Source organism: Trachypithecus francoisi, unplaced genomic scaffold (genome assembly GCF_009764315.1).
Source record: "Trachypithecus francoisi isolate TF-2019V2 unplaced genomic scaffold, Tfra_2.0 Lachesis_group11, whole genome shotgun sequence".
Lineage (NCBI taxonomy): Eukaryota > Metazoa > Chordata > Mammalia > Primates > Cercopithecidae > Trachypithecus > Trachypithecus francoisi.
The window spans coordinates 129,974,556-129,989,538 of NW_022681456.1; the positions used below are offsets into that span (position 1 = coordinate 129,974,556).

Genomic DNA, 14,983 nt, shown 5'->3' on the forward strand with positions numbered 1-14,983 from the left:
TAAAGACCATATAATTTTTAAAAAGAGCGAACAAAACCAAACAGTGGTTTCAGTGTTTGGAGTTGTTTATAAATACGCTAATACTGAAGGCCCATGGAGTCAGCCGTGTTAACAACACGGGTCTGGCTGGCTGCAGTCCTGGTCACTGTTCCTAGGAGTCTCCATAGCAGCGGGGGAAGGTCAAAGCACTGGGAGAGGGCTGTTTATTACCAACAGGAAATGTGGAAAACACCCTGCCCTTTAATCTTCAAATTACCTCAAGGAAAACAGAAAACAATGTTATCATCAGACATTATCCACAGAGAAAACAGAGCCTTCTGTGGATGCTCAAACCCTACTTTTAAGGCCTCATATTTTGTGATTACATCAAAACACTTAAGTGTTTCAAAGAGCTCTTTCAGCAATACTCACAACAAGCACAAAAATAAATGTTATAACATTATCTCCTTATTAGAGATAAGAAAAACTGGTCTGGATTCTACATAATTTCTTCCATAACCACAGAAATCGGTGAGAACCTGCAGATGCTGCCTCCCAGCCCACAAGGCTGGTACCACTGCCCTCTGCCTTACCTCCAAAGATAGTCACTACAGGTCCTGAAAACTCCCAAGATGCCTACATTGGTATCAGAGTGGAGATCTGTATCTGCGTTTTTTGCATCACGCTTCTGGTCCCAAGATCTCCAAGGACATCACAGAAATAAATCAGGGGCCTGGCAATGGCGATATGTTAAAAATTAAAAATCGTAACCATTAGCAAACCAAATAATGGGGAGCAGTAATTCTTTGCTTTACATGAGTACATTTTGTTGTAAGTGCCTTTATAAATGATAAAGTACTAATTTTTGTTCCGGAAGTAAGTATGACTCTTTTGTGCAGGATATAAACCTTGCTATTCTCAGGAGCAATGGCCAATGACTAAACATTCATGGAGACCTCTTCATACCAGGCAGGCACTTTATATTCTAAACACGTCATAGGCATTATATGATCTAGTTATCACAATAACCCCAGCAGGTTGCCATTATTGTTGTCTCTACTTTATAAAGGAAGAAACTGAGGCCCAGAGCTTTAGAGTCTCCCCAAGGTTACACAGCTAGAGGGAGATTGAAACTTGGGTTTCTTTGACTGCAGAGCTCATGCTTGCAATCATTTTGCTGTATTGTCTTCAAAAGAGAAAGACATTATGCCACTATGGCTAGATTTAATTTTCTGTAGTTTAGGGAGATTGAAGGAATCCCAAATGCCAGTCAGCTAAAGTCACTCAGAAATATTTCTGGTCGTTTAGGTGTCTTCTAAGCACAAGGCCAAAAATAACAGTGATTTAAATGACACTGGAGTGGAAATACAGGTCAAATCCAATTACAATGGCTCTCAAGGGAGCAACCAAGCTCTGATTGTGTCCTGGAACTTTTTATATTAAATATTGCTTTCCCCAACTACTAGAGATCTCACTGATCCTCCTTCCCTTTCTCCAAATTCTGGTACTTGCCTGTACATCACAGTCGAACCCTTGATTATACATTGCCTTTTACTGTTCACTATTTTTTCATGTATGCTAGTCTTTGTCTCCTCAACTACATTTTAAATTCCTTGAGAATAGAAACTGGGCTTCCAATCTATTGTGTATTCACAATGTGCACAAACTGGTTGCCGACTAAGCATGTAGAAAGTCCTCAATATAACTTATGTATTGATTTGTTTAAATAATATAAGCCAAAAACCTTTTTCTGTCAAGGACTAGATAGTAAATATTTTAGGCTTTGCAGATCACATGGTCTCTGTTGCAACTACTCAACTCTGCTGTTGCAGGGTGCAAACAGCCATAGACAATTCAATGAGCATGGCTGTGTTCTAATAAAACTTTATTTACACAACAGGCAGAGGGCCAGATTTAGCCTGTGAACTGTAATTTGTCAACCCGATATAGAATATTTATGTTAGGCTTGAGGGACTGGGTAAGGAAATATTCTCAAATCTCAGCATTATGGAAGTAGATACCATACCTCCCTTTCATCCCTCTGCCTTCTAGTCCCCACTACTAGAGTTCTAGCCCCTGACCAAGCCAAGTATTTTTCCAAAGCCTCTCATCTTGGACTTAAGGTTAGTTTAGCACAATATTTTGCAGTCCAATTACCTTTGGGGCTTCATACATCAGTTTAAAAAGAGAAAAATCAATGACAAAGTGGAAAGCTAACATAGTAGGTTGTAAGAACAGTAAGTAATTACAAAATTCTTCAAACGCATTCCACCAAGGAGTCTCTGACACTCCCAGCTGCTTCTTACAGACTGCCATGCAAATCATCATAGGTGATTTGAAATACTCATTTCACCTGGATTAGCAATCGACAGTGAGAGCCCATCCACCCGGGCAGGAAGCCGTCTACAGCATGGCAAGAGGAAACATTCCTTCCTCCCCACAACAGCTTTCCTTGGAGCATACGGGAACACAACCAATGGAAGAAGAAAGGCTTTTCAGCCCTTAGTTTTGCTTTAACATTAAAAAGTCTTTAATGGGCTGCTTCCCTGACGTAATTTCAGTGTGAGATGTTTCCTTAAACAAATCGTTCAGTATTGTTTCTGGGCTTATCTGTATGTTTGTAAAGATTTGATATGCATTTGATATGAATGGAGGTAGCTTAATAGAGAACCATGGAATCTGTAGCTGGGTAGCAGTCTTCGAATTCAATCTCTTTATTACACAGAGAAGTGAAGTGACTTGCCCAGAACTGTGGGTTCTTTGCTCAAAGCAGATAATCATTCAGGTCATCCCTCTATGACCTTAGCGCTATGATAATGAATCAGCTAGCACACACCTAGTTAATGTGAAAGACAATCCGGTGACAACCCTCAACGCTCCTCCATGTCCCAGGACAAGGCTCCTTTATGTGAAATCAGCCACATCCAATAACATCTTCCTCAATAATGTGACACAGAGCCGCCTGTGTTTTCAGAGGCATGGCAAGCAACTTCCATTGTCTTTTCCATGGTACACTGAGAATAAAACAGAGATTTGTCTTCTGCAGTTTCTACTTCCTCCTTTATTTTTGTATTTTTACTTTTTTTGAGATGGAGTTTTGCTCTAATCTCCCAGGCCGGACTGCAGTGACACGATCTTGGCTCCCTGCAACCTTCGTGTCCCAGGTTCAAGTGATTCTCCTGCCTCAGCCTCCCAAGTAGCTGGGATTACAGACGCCCGCTGCCACATCTGGCTAATTTTTTGTATTTTCAGTAGAGACGGGGTTTCGCCATGTTGGCCAGGCTGGTCTCAAACTCCTGACCTCAGGTGATCCACTTGTCTCAGACTCCCAAAGTGCTGGGTTTACAGGTGTGAACCGCTGTGTCCGACCTCTACTTCCTCTGTCTTAACATCTTTTTCTCCCTCTTGGTAATCAAATGACTGATTACTTTGACTGAGACTCATGGACATTGGGTAGCAGCATCAGGTCTTTGCATTTTAAGCCCATGATCTCTTCATGTGGAATTAAAGGTACTTCCTCATATCTTAGGATGATGCCCAGAAACACAAAGAAACAAATCAAAAGAAGTAGCTATTGCAGAGATCCTCTAGACCCACTATGCCTTCACCTGACTTCTGACAGTGACACTAAAATTAATACATTTCATAGGACTGGCAGAGAGAAGCAAAGAGAGACCAAAAGAGAAAATTCATGCAGTGGTCAATTCAAGAGTGGTCAATTCAAGAGTGGTCTCTCCATTCCAAAAAGATCTAATTACCCCAACCCCGCTCCAGGTCAAGTTAACAGAGGTCTAGTCCAGGGAGCTATAAGGCCCAGACTGGAGAATGTCTGACCTTTTCAAAGGTATAGGTTACCTCTTGTTTTTTTTTTTTTTTTTTTTGTTGAGACGGAGTCTCGCTCTGTCGCCCAGGCTGGAGTGCAGTGGCCGGATCTCAGCTCACTGCAAGCTCCGCCTCCCGGGTTTACGCCATTCTCCTGCCTCAGCCTCCCGAGTAGCTGGGACTACAGGCGCCCGCCACCTCTTACCCTAGCAAAAGCCCCCTGGTAGATGTCTGCCTTCCTCACATTACCCAATCTTCACCCCATATTTGCCCCTTCTCATTCTGCTCTGGCTTCCAAACAATTGTTTCAAATTGTAACCTCTTTGTACAACCTTGCAGAACAAAGAGCTATGTCTCCTATATTTTATCTTCCTCTGTGAAGTTTCTGATAAGTATGTTTTAACTTGCATCCTTTATTGTATAAAAATATTGGGAATGTGCTGCCTTAGAAATTAACATGCTCTTTGTCACTTATGCAGAATGTTTTTGATTTGAACACTAATTGGGTAATTGGACTAAAAGTATCCCTTCTGGGCTTCTATTAGAAAGAATAATACGGGTCATGAAACTAATAAGAATCATGATGAAGACAGCGATACTCTTACTACTGCTAATTATAATAGTTTTTTGGTTTTTTTTTTTTTTCATTTGCAGAACATTGTACAGATTGCAAAGCTTTTTCTGGTACATTTTCTCACTTGATCTCATTTACCCAGTGAAATTGGTAGAGCAAATATTATGTTCCCCAAGGTATAGGTGAGGTCATTGGTTGAATGTCACATAGATAGAAAGAGGTGAAACTAGTTTCCCTTTCCAGGGGGGTGCCCTTTCTACTGTGCTCTGCTGCTTAAAAAATAAAGGAACCACGCATTGAAAACAACTGATAACACACTGCTTCAAACTGTTCTCCTCCACAGGGAGAGGGAGTTAATTCTTCACTTCTATCATCCTTTGGAATAAAATTCCTAGCAAAAAAAGGGCAACTCATACACATGGCAAAAGCACAGCATCAGAGGCTGTTTAAGTCATCTCAGAATCACAAATTCTTAGGGGCATCCTGGAAGCTCCTCTCTTCCTCTTCATTCTAACATATTTTGCTACAGGACAAATGCCTGACTTAGAGGGTATTTACACAACAAAGAAAAGAGTACTAAGAAAGCAGATCATGTATTTGTGTTTTAAAATTACGATATAGTCAATCTATATTTGTAAACAAACATTCATTCACACCGACAAAACCAGTTTTCAATTATATTCTGATTTTCAAAGAATCTAAACACAGTCTTCTTACAATTATCTTAATTGAGTAGGTGCTGAATTTTGTCTTACCCAGTCATTGCCATGGTATAAAATCCCCAGACCCAAACATTAATTTTTTTATCATACTACAAACTTGTTTTAAATTGCAGTATCCAACTTTATAAAACCAAGTGTGAGCATATATTTAATCTCATAATGACAATTATAATATAATCATGAAACCCGAAGTCACCAATATTTGTCCAAGGTATCATGGTGAGGCTTATGGAAACACAGTGGAAGTACGCCAGCCCTCTGGACGCCAACAGAAATGGAAGTTACATGGATTAAAAAAGAATTTGCCTATTTGAAATGGTCTTTTACTAACATCGAGCCTGCAACTTAGTATATTTGGATAAGTGATGATGACCTGGTTTTACAAACACAGATTATTCAAACAGAAAGAAGGCAGAAGGCTGGCGTCATCCTAGAAGGTCAGAGCTTTAGGACTTTGGGGGGCAGAAAAAAAGAATTAAAAAAATAAAGCTCTGTGGGCCGGGGAGATGAACAATATGGCAATGCTGAAGTCACTGCAACATTATTTATCTTTTTTCTCTGAGTATGATGTCTAATCTTCAAGAGTTTTTTGTTTGAAAGTTAAAAAACCAAAAACCTTTCCATTTTTTTCTATCTCCCTTAGAATGTAAAATCTGAGAAATCCGGACTTGCTATTATATGTTCTTTTATCCCAACTTGGATTTCATTATTTTATAAATCATGAGCTCTTTAAAAAATGCTGACATTTAATGAGTAAATTCCACTCACTCAGGGTTTAGTTCAAAAGAATAAGCATTTATTGAATCTCTATTATGCACAAGGCATTGGACCAAGTGCTAGGGAGACTATATGGGTGATAAGCACATAAAAAATAACATCTCTGGCCGGGCGCGGTGGCTCAGGCCTGTAATCCCAGCACTTTGGGAGGCCGAGGCGGGCGGATCACGAGGTCAGGAGATCGAGACCATCCTGGCTAACACAGCCAAACTCTGTCTCTACTGAAAATACAAAAAATTAGCCGGGCGTGGTGGCGGCGCCTATAGTCCCAGCTACTCGGGAGTCTGAGGCAGGAGAATGGCGTGAACCCGGGAGGCGGAGCTTGCAGTGAGCTGAGATCGCGCCACTGCACTCCAGGCTGGGCGACAGAGCCAGACTCCGTCCCCCCCCCCCAAAAAAAAAAAAAAAAACTCCAGTCTGAGCAACATAATGAGACCCCATCACTACAAAATATAAAAAACATTGGCTGGGCATGGTGGCACCCGACTGTGGTCCCAGCTACCTCGGAGGCTGGGGTGGGAGGACTGCTTGAACCCAGGAGGTCAAGGCTGCAGTGAGCTGTGATCCTGCCACTGCACTCCAGCCTGGGCAACAGATAAAAACCCCGTCTCAAAAAATAAATAAATAAATAAATAAATAAAAATTTATGAAACATACTATTTCCTCCTTTTTCCTTATCTGTCAAGAAACTCAAAGCTAAATTTCTTGTTCAATTGCAATAACGTTTTCAGACTAGATTTTCTATTACAATTCTCTTTTATTACAACGACTCTTTTTTTTTTAAGAACTGGAAAAAAGTATATGTAACATAGTAAAGAAATAAGTCTAAGTCAGGATAAAGTGAATTCAGTGCCACAAGAAAAATCGCAACAGACTGCACTGAGGATTCACAGACTGAAAGGATTGTATGGGAGAAGACAGGAGGTGAGTTTTCCAGGAAAAGGTCATTCCAAGCCAAGAAGACAGATGGGCGAAGGTACAGAGACGGGAACGTGTAAGATACTTGGGAGAAAAGAGTTCAGATACAAGGAGGCTGGCCCAGAAGGTGGGTTATTTCATTAACTCTCAACACACACAAAATCAACCCTTCTCTACTAAGCATCATAGTGGCCTGTTGTTCACATATGTGAAATCTTCCCCATAAGCACAGTAAGGGTATCTTCATCTTACTCATCAGTGAGATCAAAGACTGGAGATGACATGACCATGTAATTTCAGCACAGACACGAAAAGCAACAATAAATCACGAAGGATTAATGAATTTCATCAAGTGAGCACTCAGTAACTGCTTTGCCGTTGTAGTCATACAGATCACCAAGACCCGAAGGCACTTTTGTTTTATGAACATTTAAGCTTTTACAATGGCCCCCATACTGCCTGTCTTCTCTACTGAGCTCAAAGCAATTCATTCTTTGGAGGCCACGATCTATTCTTTACACTTTAAAGATGGAAAGACTGGAAAATGATCTGTGTAAGGATCACAGAACTTAACAGACAAAAGAAAAACAATGCCTCATTATATGCATGAAGGAAATGCAAAGTAGAATCTGTGGGTTCATGCTGAAAAATCCAAATTAGAACAGCTAATCAAGTGAGAGAGTATGACTAGTTCAAGCGTTAATCACAAAATTCTCCATTGCCCGTATTACAAATTAGACTTGTTTTTGGAAGCACGTATGTGACTAAGAGTAAACAGGTCAGTAACACTGGAAAAAGGCAGTGAACTAACACGGAAAGTTGTCTAGTCAGCTTTGTGTGGTTGTTCAGTTGCTGTAGCCCTGTGTTTTTCAAACTGCAGGTCACAATCCATTAGTTGATCATGAGATCCATTTACAAAGTCACAAATAGCAATTTAAAAAATGTCTATCTCTTAGTATTGTTTCGTGAAACATTTATTCTAGCTAATATCAGGTATAAATATATAAACATATGTTCTGGGTCAGACTGCAAATGACCCCAGCCTCAGTCAAAAAAAAGTTGTTTGAAAGCCATTGCTGTATTCTTCCCCACTGGGAAGTTAGGCTTGGGAATCAACAGGACTGAGACTACAAAACGCAGCTTAACCAAGAATGTCAGTACAATTGAAATTGTGACTGCAAAGATGATATTGCAACATATTATTATGAGAGGTTATTGTGCTATACCTATGATATTTCTGTATCAAATAGGTAAGAATTTATGAATGTAATAATGTCTGCACAGTTGTTCTAATATTTAATGCTAGATACATGGTTTAGATCAACCGTTCTCAACTTTTTAGTCTCAAGACCCCTTTACACTCTGAAAAATTATTCTTTTTTATTACTTTTTATTTATTTATTTATGCACTCCAAGCCAGGCTGGAGTGCAGAGGCAGGATCTTGGCTCACTGGAACCTCTGCCTCCCAGGTTCAAGTGATTCTCCTGCCTCAGTCTCCCAAGTAGCTGGGATTACAGGTGCCCACCACCACGCCCAGTTAATTTTTGTAATTTTAGTAGAGACAGGGTTTCACCATGTTGGCCAGGCTGGTCTTGAACTCCTGACCTTGTGATCTGCCCGCCTCAGCCTCTCAAAGTGCTGAGATTATAGGTGTGAGCCACCGCACCTGGCCCACTCTTAAAAAATATTAAGGACTCCCTCAGAGAACTTTTGTTTATGTGAGTTATATCTACCTATATTTACCATGTTGGAAATTAAAAATAACTTTAAAGAGGCCAGGCTATGTGTGTTTTGTTCGGAGTATATGAAGAAACTCTGGCCTCATATGTAGATAATGTAATTGGAAAACAGATGGATATTTTAATAGACTTTTTCAGATAACTGTGGATATTCTTCTCGGATAATATACCAAAACTTGACAAGCTGGAGTTTCTCAAAGCTTAGCTGCAATGTACTATCTGAAATCCTATTAACTTTTCATACTGTTACATTAAAAATCCATTAGTCCACCTTGTCCTTGAATGGATCTTTTGCCTGTGCATGATGATATAGCATGAGACATCGGTCATTTGGAAAATATTGGACCACTGAGGTAAGCAGATCTTTGAGATACTGACACTTTTTACACAAGATTTGTTAAAATTGCACTCATTAATATCATCATTGATCTCATCAGAAAAAAACATTAAATATTGAGACGTTGTCAAGCTCGTGGCAGCAGATACACATTTTCTAAACTTTTAATTCTGGCTTGAAGGCTTAAAAATTATCATTGGCAGCAGTAATTGTCCCTTGTTTTCCTGAAAGTGACAGGCACACTTTATTTATTTTCAGGAAAATGTCTGTCAAGTACCTGTTTGAATAATCATAGTTTGCCCATCTTTCTTTCAAGTAAAAACGTTTTATGAAAATAAAAATAAAAACATGAATTCGGCCCACAACTCAAGCACAGAAGTATTTTCCTAGAGACAAATATGACACACTTCATTTTGTAGCAGACGTGCTTTATGCCTATTTCCTATTTTTTCATGCAGAATACTAAAAAGAATGGTACCCAAGGATTAAGCTTCAATAAAATTTGTAATTTTTACTGCTTATCAAGAACACCATCAGGTGACACGGGCTCTCGAGTTTTTTTTTTTTTTTTTTTTAACTGAGAATGCAGGTTAGTGACGCGTGCCTACTTTGACTAGCAATACAGTTTGGTGTCCCTGCCTTGATTGGGGTAAGCCACCAGCACTTTTTTTTTTTTTTTTTTTTTTTGAGACGGAGTCTCGCTCTGTGGCCCAGGCTGGAGTGCAGTGGCCGGATCTCAGCTCACTACAAGCTCCGCCTCCCGGGTTTACGCCATTCTCCTGCCTCAGCCTCCCGAGTAGCTGGGACTACAGGCGCCCGCCACCTCGCCCGGCTAGTTTTTTTTTTGTATTTTTAGTAGAGACGGGGTTTCACCGTAGCCAGGATGGTCTCCATCTCCTGACCTCGTGATCCGCCCGTCTCGGCCTCCCAAAGTGCTGGGATTACAGGCTTGAGCCACCGCGCCCGGCCCGCCACCAGTACTTTTAACCATTGTCTGCAAAACGTCACCACAGTGAATAAGTCAAATAAGTAAGTCTTACCATTGTCATCAAACTTTTTTTTTTTTTTTTTTGACCTTGCAGATCCCCTGAAAGGGTCTCAGAAACTCCCAAGGGGTTCCAGGACCACACCACACTTTGAGAACCACTGACAGCGCATTCAGAAATCAGTTCAGTTCTCTTTCTCTTCAGAGTTCTTAATGCTCCAGGCTTATTTATTGTGATAGGTTTGATCACTGAAGCGCCAAAGAAAAGATATGCCAAGGCGTCGAACACATCCAAGAAGGAAGTCGTACCGCGCACACAGCTCAAAGGCTCGAGCGTGAAGAAAAACAGCTCTTGGAGAAAGACACGGGATGCAGAGGGCAGGCCTCTGCTTGTCGTTGCCAGTGGCAACGATCCTCAGTGGGCGGAGCGCAGCCATCGATTAGTGAGGCCTTGCGTCAGTCGGCGGGCAGGACGGTGTGGGTGCCTGGAGCCGGAAGGCCTCCCGGGCCTTGTGGTCGCCGTGGGTTCTTGGTGGGGAGGCAGCTCGCTCGTTCTGCGATCTATTGAGAGTGGCTTCCAAGAGCCCCGTGCCTATGTCGGGGAGGGAGGGAAGATGGCAGCCGTGGCGGCAGGCGGCCTGGTGGGGAAGGGGCGCGACATCAGCCTAGCGGCCCTGCAGCGCCACGACCCCTATATCAACCGCATCGTGGACGTGGCCAGCCAGGTGGCTCTGTACACCTTCGGCCATCGGGCCAACGAGTGGGTGCGTGCGGACGCGGCGGAGCAGTGCAGACCAGGGTTGGGGTGGAGGCGGGGGGCGTCAGACTCAGGACTTGAGGACCCGGTGAGGGGGAGGAGACGTTGACGCCCTGGAGGTGGGTGGATCTGGGGCCTGAGGCCGAAGTTGTGGAGATGGGCTCCCGGGGGCTTGGGAGAAGGGAGGCGGATCTGTGGAGCTACCTGGAGTTGGGAAAAGACTTAAATCTCTAATGTACCCAACGCTGGGAGACCAGACCGATCGGGTACCGCACCCCGAGAGCCGAAGGAAAGGAAGGACCTGATGCCTTAAGGTCGGAAGACCGATGTGCTCGAGACAGTAAAGCAGAGTTCTGTTACGGTGAATCTGTGGCTATGGGGGAGGCAGGGACAGCAGAGGAATAAAAGTGCAGAGTTCTGATTTTGGAATGTCAGTCTTAGATGGGGCAAAGAGAAATCAAAACTTGATAGAAGGGGAGAAATCTGCAAGTTGTAAACTAGGGAAACGCCAAGAAAAGAGCCAACCTCGTCAAATAAAAGACAAAATGGGGCAGAGTCCAACACTTAGAAGGAGGCTGATGCTCTTGGGAGGATTAGTATACGACAGCACACCAAATTTGATATTGGAAGCCATTTGGGAGCCAGATTATTTTAGTGCTCTTCTCAAAGCAGAGTCCCAATAAATGGTAATGGAATGAAATTTCATTGTCCTCACAGTTAGAATGGCGTAGAAGCCTAGAACACTGGAATCCTGTTGCAAGAATTGCTGCTTGTAATTTTGTAACCCACCCACTCGAATGTAGAGAGATGTAATTTTTTTTCTTTCCTCATAATGATTTTTGTCCAAATAATATTCATCATCCATTATATATTGCCCATTATATATCATTTTAAATGGGCAATGATATCCATCATTTTAAAATAAGTTACAAAACACTATGGAGAACTTAGCCTTGATGAATGGATTTCAGATAAACTTTTTGTGTTCTTCAAGTCGGTTGTATAAACATCAGAACTTAGACAAGGAAAACATCTATGTTGAACAACTCTTTTTTTTAACACCCACATTCATAAGCCTACTTATCTCCAGTGTAGCTCAGCAGCCTGTAGTAAAAACTCACCTGAAAATCATTAACATAAAAATAAAAAGACAAGCAAGAATGGGATAGACAAACAGTTTTGCTCCAAGGTCTTAACAGAGGAAATTTACAGGAATGGGGCAAAGAATTTAGGTCTGCGCTCCTAGTAGCCAAACTCAAAAGGAGAACAGGAAGAGCTCTTTAATATTCGTTCTTCTGTAATAGAAAGCCTACCACTTAATCAGGAGAAAGGTTATTTCCCCCTAGTTTCCAGGGGAATTTGTCACCTAGGTCTTTACATAAAGAACATTGAGCAACATAGTGGACAGTTTCCTCCATGGTAATTAAAAATATATATGAAGATATTCTACATATGGCTATTTTGTGGCTCTGTAGAAAAATGCCAAAGGTATAATGTTATAATCCTGTAAAAGTTAATTCCATAGTAGAGAGATGAGGACCAGGGATGTATAGTTCTGTAAGTTGACTTGACACTGGGATTTGAGCCTGGAGAATCCTGAGAAACTGTTAATGTAAAGAAAGTAGAGCATTTCTCTTGAATAATAGTTGTTTCCTATAGGCTTTTGACCGTTATCTATGTGATAGATACCTTTTAAAATAGTTACAGATGGTTATTGTACCTAAAGCCTCATCAAAAAGCAGATGTGTCACAATGCATTATTTACAGGAGTTATATTCTCCTGCTTGCTGGACATGTTGCCTTCAGACAGGGCATAATTCACTCAGGAAAAGGTCATTCTTTCAAAGTTCTAATCTTCAAGGCTGTCGTAGCCAGTAAAACAAAGAGAGCGACCTAGTTCTGCTGCAGAGCAGTTGCTGGAGGCAAACACATTATGACCACTGTCTCCATGTGCTGTCACTCTGGGTGGGAGCAGTTTGATTGTAAACCTATTAAGAATATGAGAACATTCTTGAGAAGAGAGGAGAAAGTATTTACAAGAAGGCAGGGGAGATGTTAAAGAGGGGAATTCTTATTGCCCTGAAAATGGATGAAGAATGACTTCAGCCTTTCAGAGGAGGAGAAATTAGGAAGGAAAGGTGTATAGAAAATGAACTGCTTTAAAGAAGGATTAAGAAAGATTATGTCATGACTGGAATAGGAATTTTAGAGTTAGATCTCCTCCCTGTTGCCAGGAAAGATGCCCCCCCTCCAAAATATTAATACTGATGTGTCAATTGAAGACCATAACCCTGGTATTTTCCAGCTGTCAGTCCTTAGACCAGTGGCTTCCAGCTGGAGTTGATTTTGCCCCGAGGTGACATTTGGCAGTGTCTGGAGACGTTTTTGGTTGTCGCACTGAAGGGAAGAGTGTTAGGACATCTGCAGAGTAGAGGCAAGGGAATGCTGAGCCTGAAAACTGCCCTACAGTGACTGAGGTTGTGTTCCGAGCTAGTGGTCTTCTAAGTTTTTGGTGTAGTCAATTAACTAAGAGTTTTTTAAAAGTGAAAAATGCCAAACTAAAACCTCTGGATAATGAGACCCAGGCATTTGAGATTGTTGAAAGCTTCATAGGTGACGCCGATGCTACATGCATGATTAAGAGAGATTTGGGAGGATAAGTTGAGGCGTACGTTTTGATTATTTTAATTGAGAATAATCAAGTTAAAATAGAGATTGTGCTGAGCTATTTTGTGTCAGTGTGCAGTCCCCAAAATTTGCAAAACAGCACTATTTTATATTCCATTTTGGGTTTTTTAGTATTTTGAATTCTGAATTGCTCATTTCTTTAGCACTTGTTAGATTTTATAATAGAATATAATATTAAATCATCAAATTGTACTTTTAAAATTTAAGCTAAAATACCCCAGGATTGGTAACTAATACTTTAACATAAAAGTCCTCCTTAAAGGATCTAAGGAACATGTAATCTTGTTTTAACTATTCTTCACATCCCTCACCCTGGACTTTGCTCAGAAAGAAAAAAATAATCTGGTTGTCCTTGGATAACTGTGGAGGGGCCAGGAAAATGTATGCATTTGGGCAGCTATACTAGAACAGAAATGTACATTTTCAAAGTCTCTTTTATCCAGGTATCATAGAGCACCTGACGTTTTTTCATCGAAAGATCTGAGTAGAGTAAGCTGGTTATCTCTTTTTTTTTTTTTTTTTTTGAGACGAAGTCTCGCTCTTGTCCCCCAGGCTGGAGTGCAATGGCGCAACCTTGGCTCACTGCAACCTCTGCCTCCCGGGTTCAAGCCATTCTCCTGCCTCAGCCTCCCGAGTATCTGGGATTACAGGCTCCTGCCATCATGCCCAGCTAATTTTTGTATTTTTAGTAGAGACGGGGTTTCTCCATGTTGACCAGGCTGGTCTCGAACTCCTGACCTCAGGTGATCCGCCTGCCTCAGACTCCCAAACTGCTGGGATTACAGGTGTGAGCCACTGTGCCCGGCCTGGTTATCTCTTTTCAATGGAGAAACTGAGACATATAATAATAAGCTAATTAGCCCAGCATGATCTGACAAGAACCCCACTATAGGTCCCAGGTTGTGATTACTGAAACACAACTCCTTCCTGTGAACAAATTCATATTCTTTATGTGTAACGCTAAATAAAAATCTTAGTTTTCACAATTGCTTGTTATAAGTTAGAGATTAATTTTAGGAGAAGCATGCCTTTTACATTTCTGACCTTGGAATTTTAAAAATTAAAATGTGGCATTAAAGGTTTTTTTTTTTTTTAAATTAAGAGAATTTCTGTTACATCAAGGAAGAAAGGAAACAAGTCAGAAGCTCTTTAGTTTTATGTGTGCTGATGTATATAGATATCCTGATTCGGATTTCTACGATGAAACAGTCCCAGGTCAAATACTGGAATACCGGGAGAGTGTTTTGATCTTGTGGGGCGTGATCCTGATGGTACATAGAGGTTCTGCAAAGTCCTAGTTCTGTCACCTGTATCTTGGCTCAGTTTCCTAACAATATAATGGATAATACCAAATACTTAGTTTTTACAAATTTATTTTTAAATGCTTTGTGGACTTGTGAATACATGCTGACTGAATCATTTAAACTTTAGGGACAGCCAAAAATTTGTTCAGGTAGTATTTTCTGTACTGTAGGGGCTGTTTTCCTGATTAATACTTTGGTGGTTTGGGTTTAAGTAATTCTTAGTGCTTAAAGTACACTCAGAATGTACATTTGTCAACAGATAGGAATTAACCATGTTTGTTTTCAAAGAAAGATAGGTAATGTTTCTGTATATATATTTTTTCATTTTGACTTGGATATTTTTCAAAGTACAGGGGTAAATGAGCCACATTTCAGAAATA

At 41.0% G+C, this 14,983-nt stretch overlaps 2 protein-coding genes across 30 annotated transcripts in view; one reads left to right on the top strand and one right to left on the bottom strand.

Annotated features, from left to right (window-relative positions):
- The window catches only part of LOC117090701 (voltage-dependent L-type calcium channel subunit alpha-1C), a 744,659-nt gene that overhangs the window by 699,528 nt on the left and 30,148 nt on the right, over positions 1-14,983 (bottom strand). The gene's annotated exons all lie outside the window — the stretch shown is intronic.
- DCP1B (decapping mRNA 1B) overlaps positions 9,921-14,983 on the top strand; it is a 66,909-nt gene continuing 61,846 nt past the window's right edge. For 6 of the 9 annotated variants that reach the window (XR_004440102.1, XR_004440103.1, XR_004440104.1 and 3 more), the window contains exon 1: positions 10,371-10,618. Coding sequence is in view for 3 of the 9 variants with exons in the window: in XM_033223261.1 (XP_033079152.1) it covers positions 10,469-10,618 (150 nt within the window). In the remaining 6 variants the exon portion in view is untranslated. The other 3 variants (XM_033223264.1, XM_033223263.1, XM_033223262.1) reach the window with 3 other exon arrangements.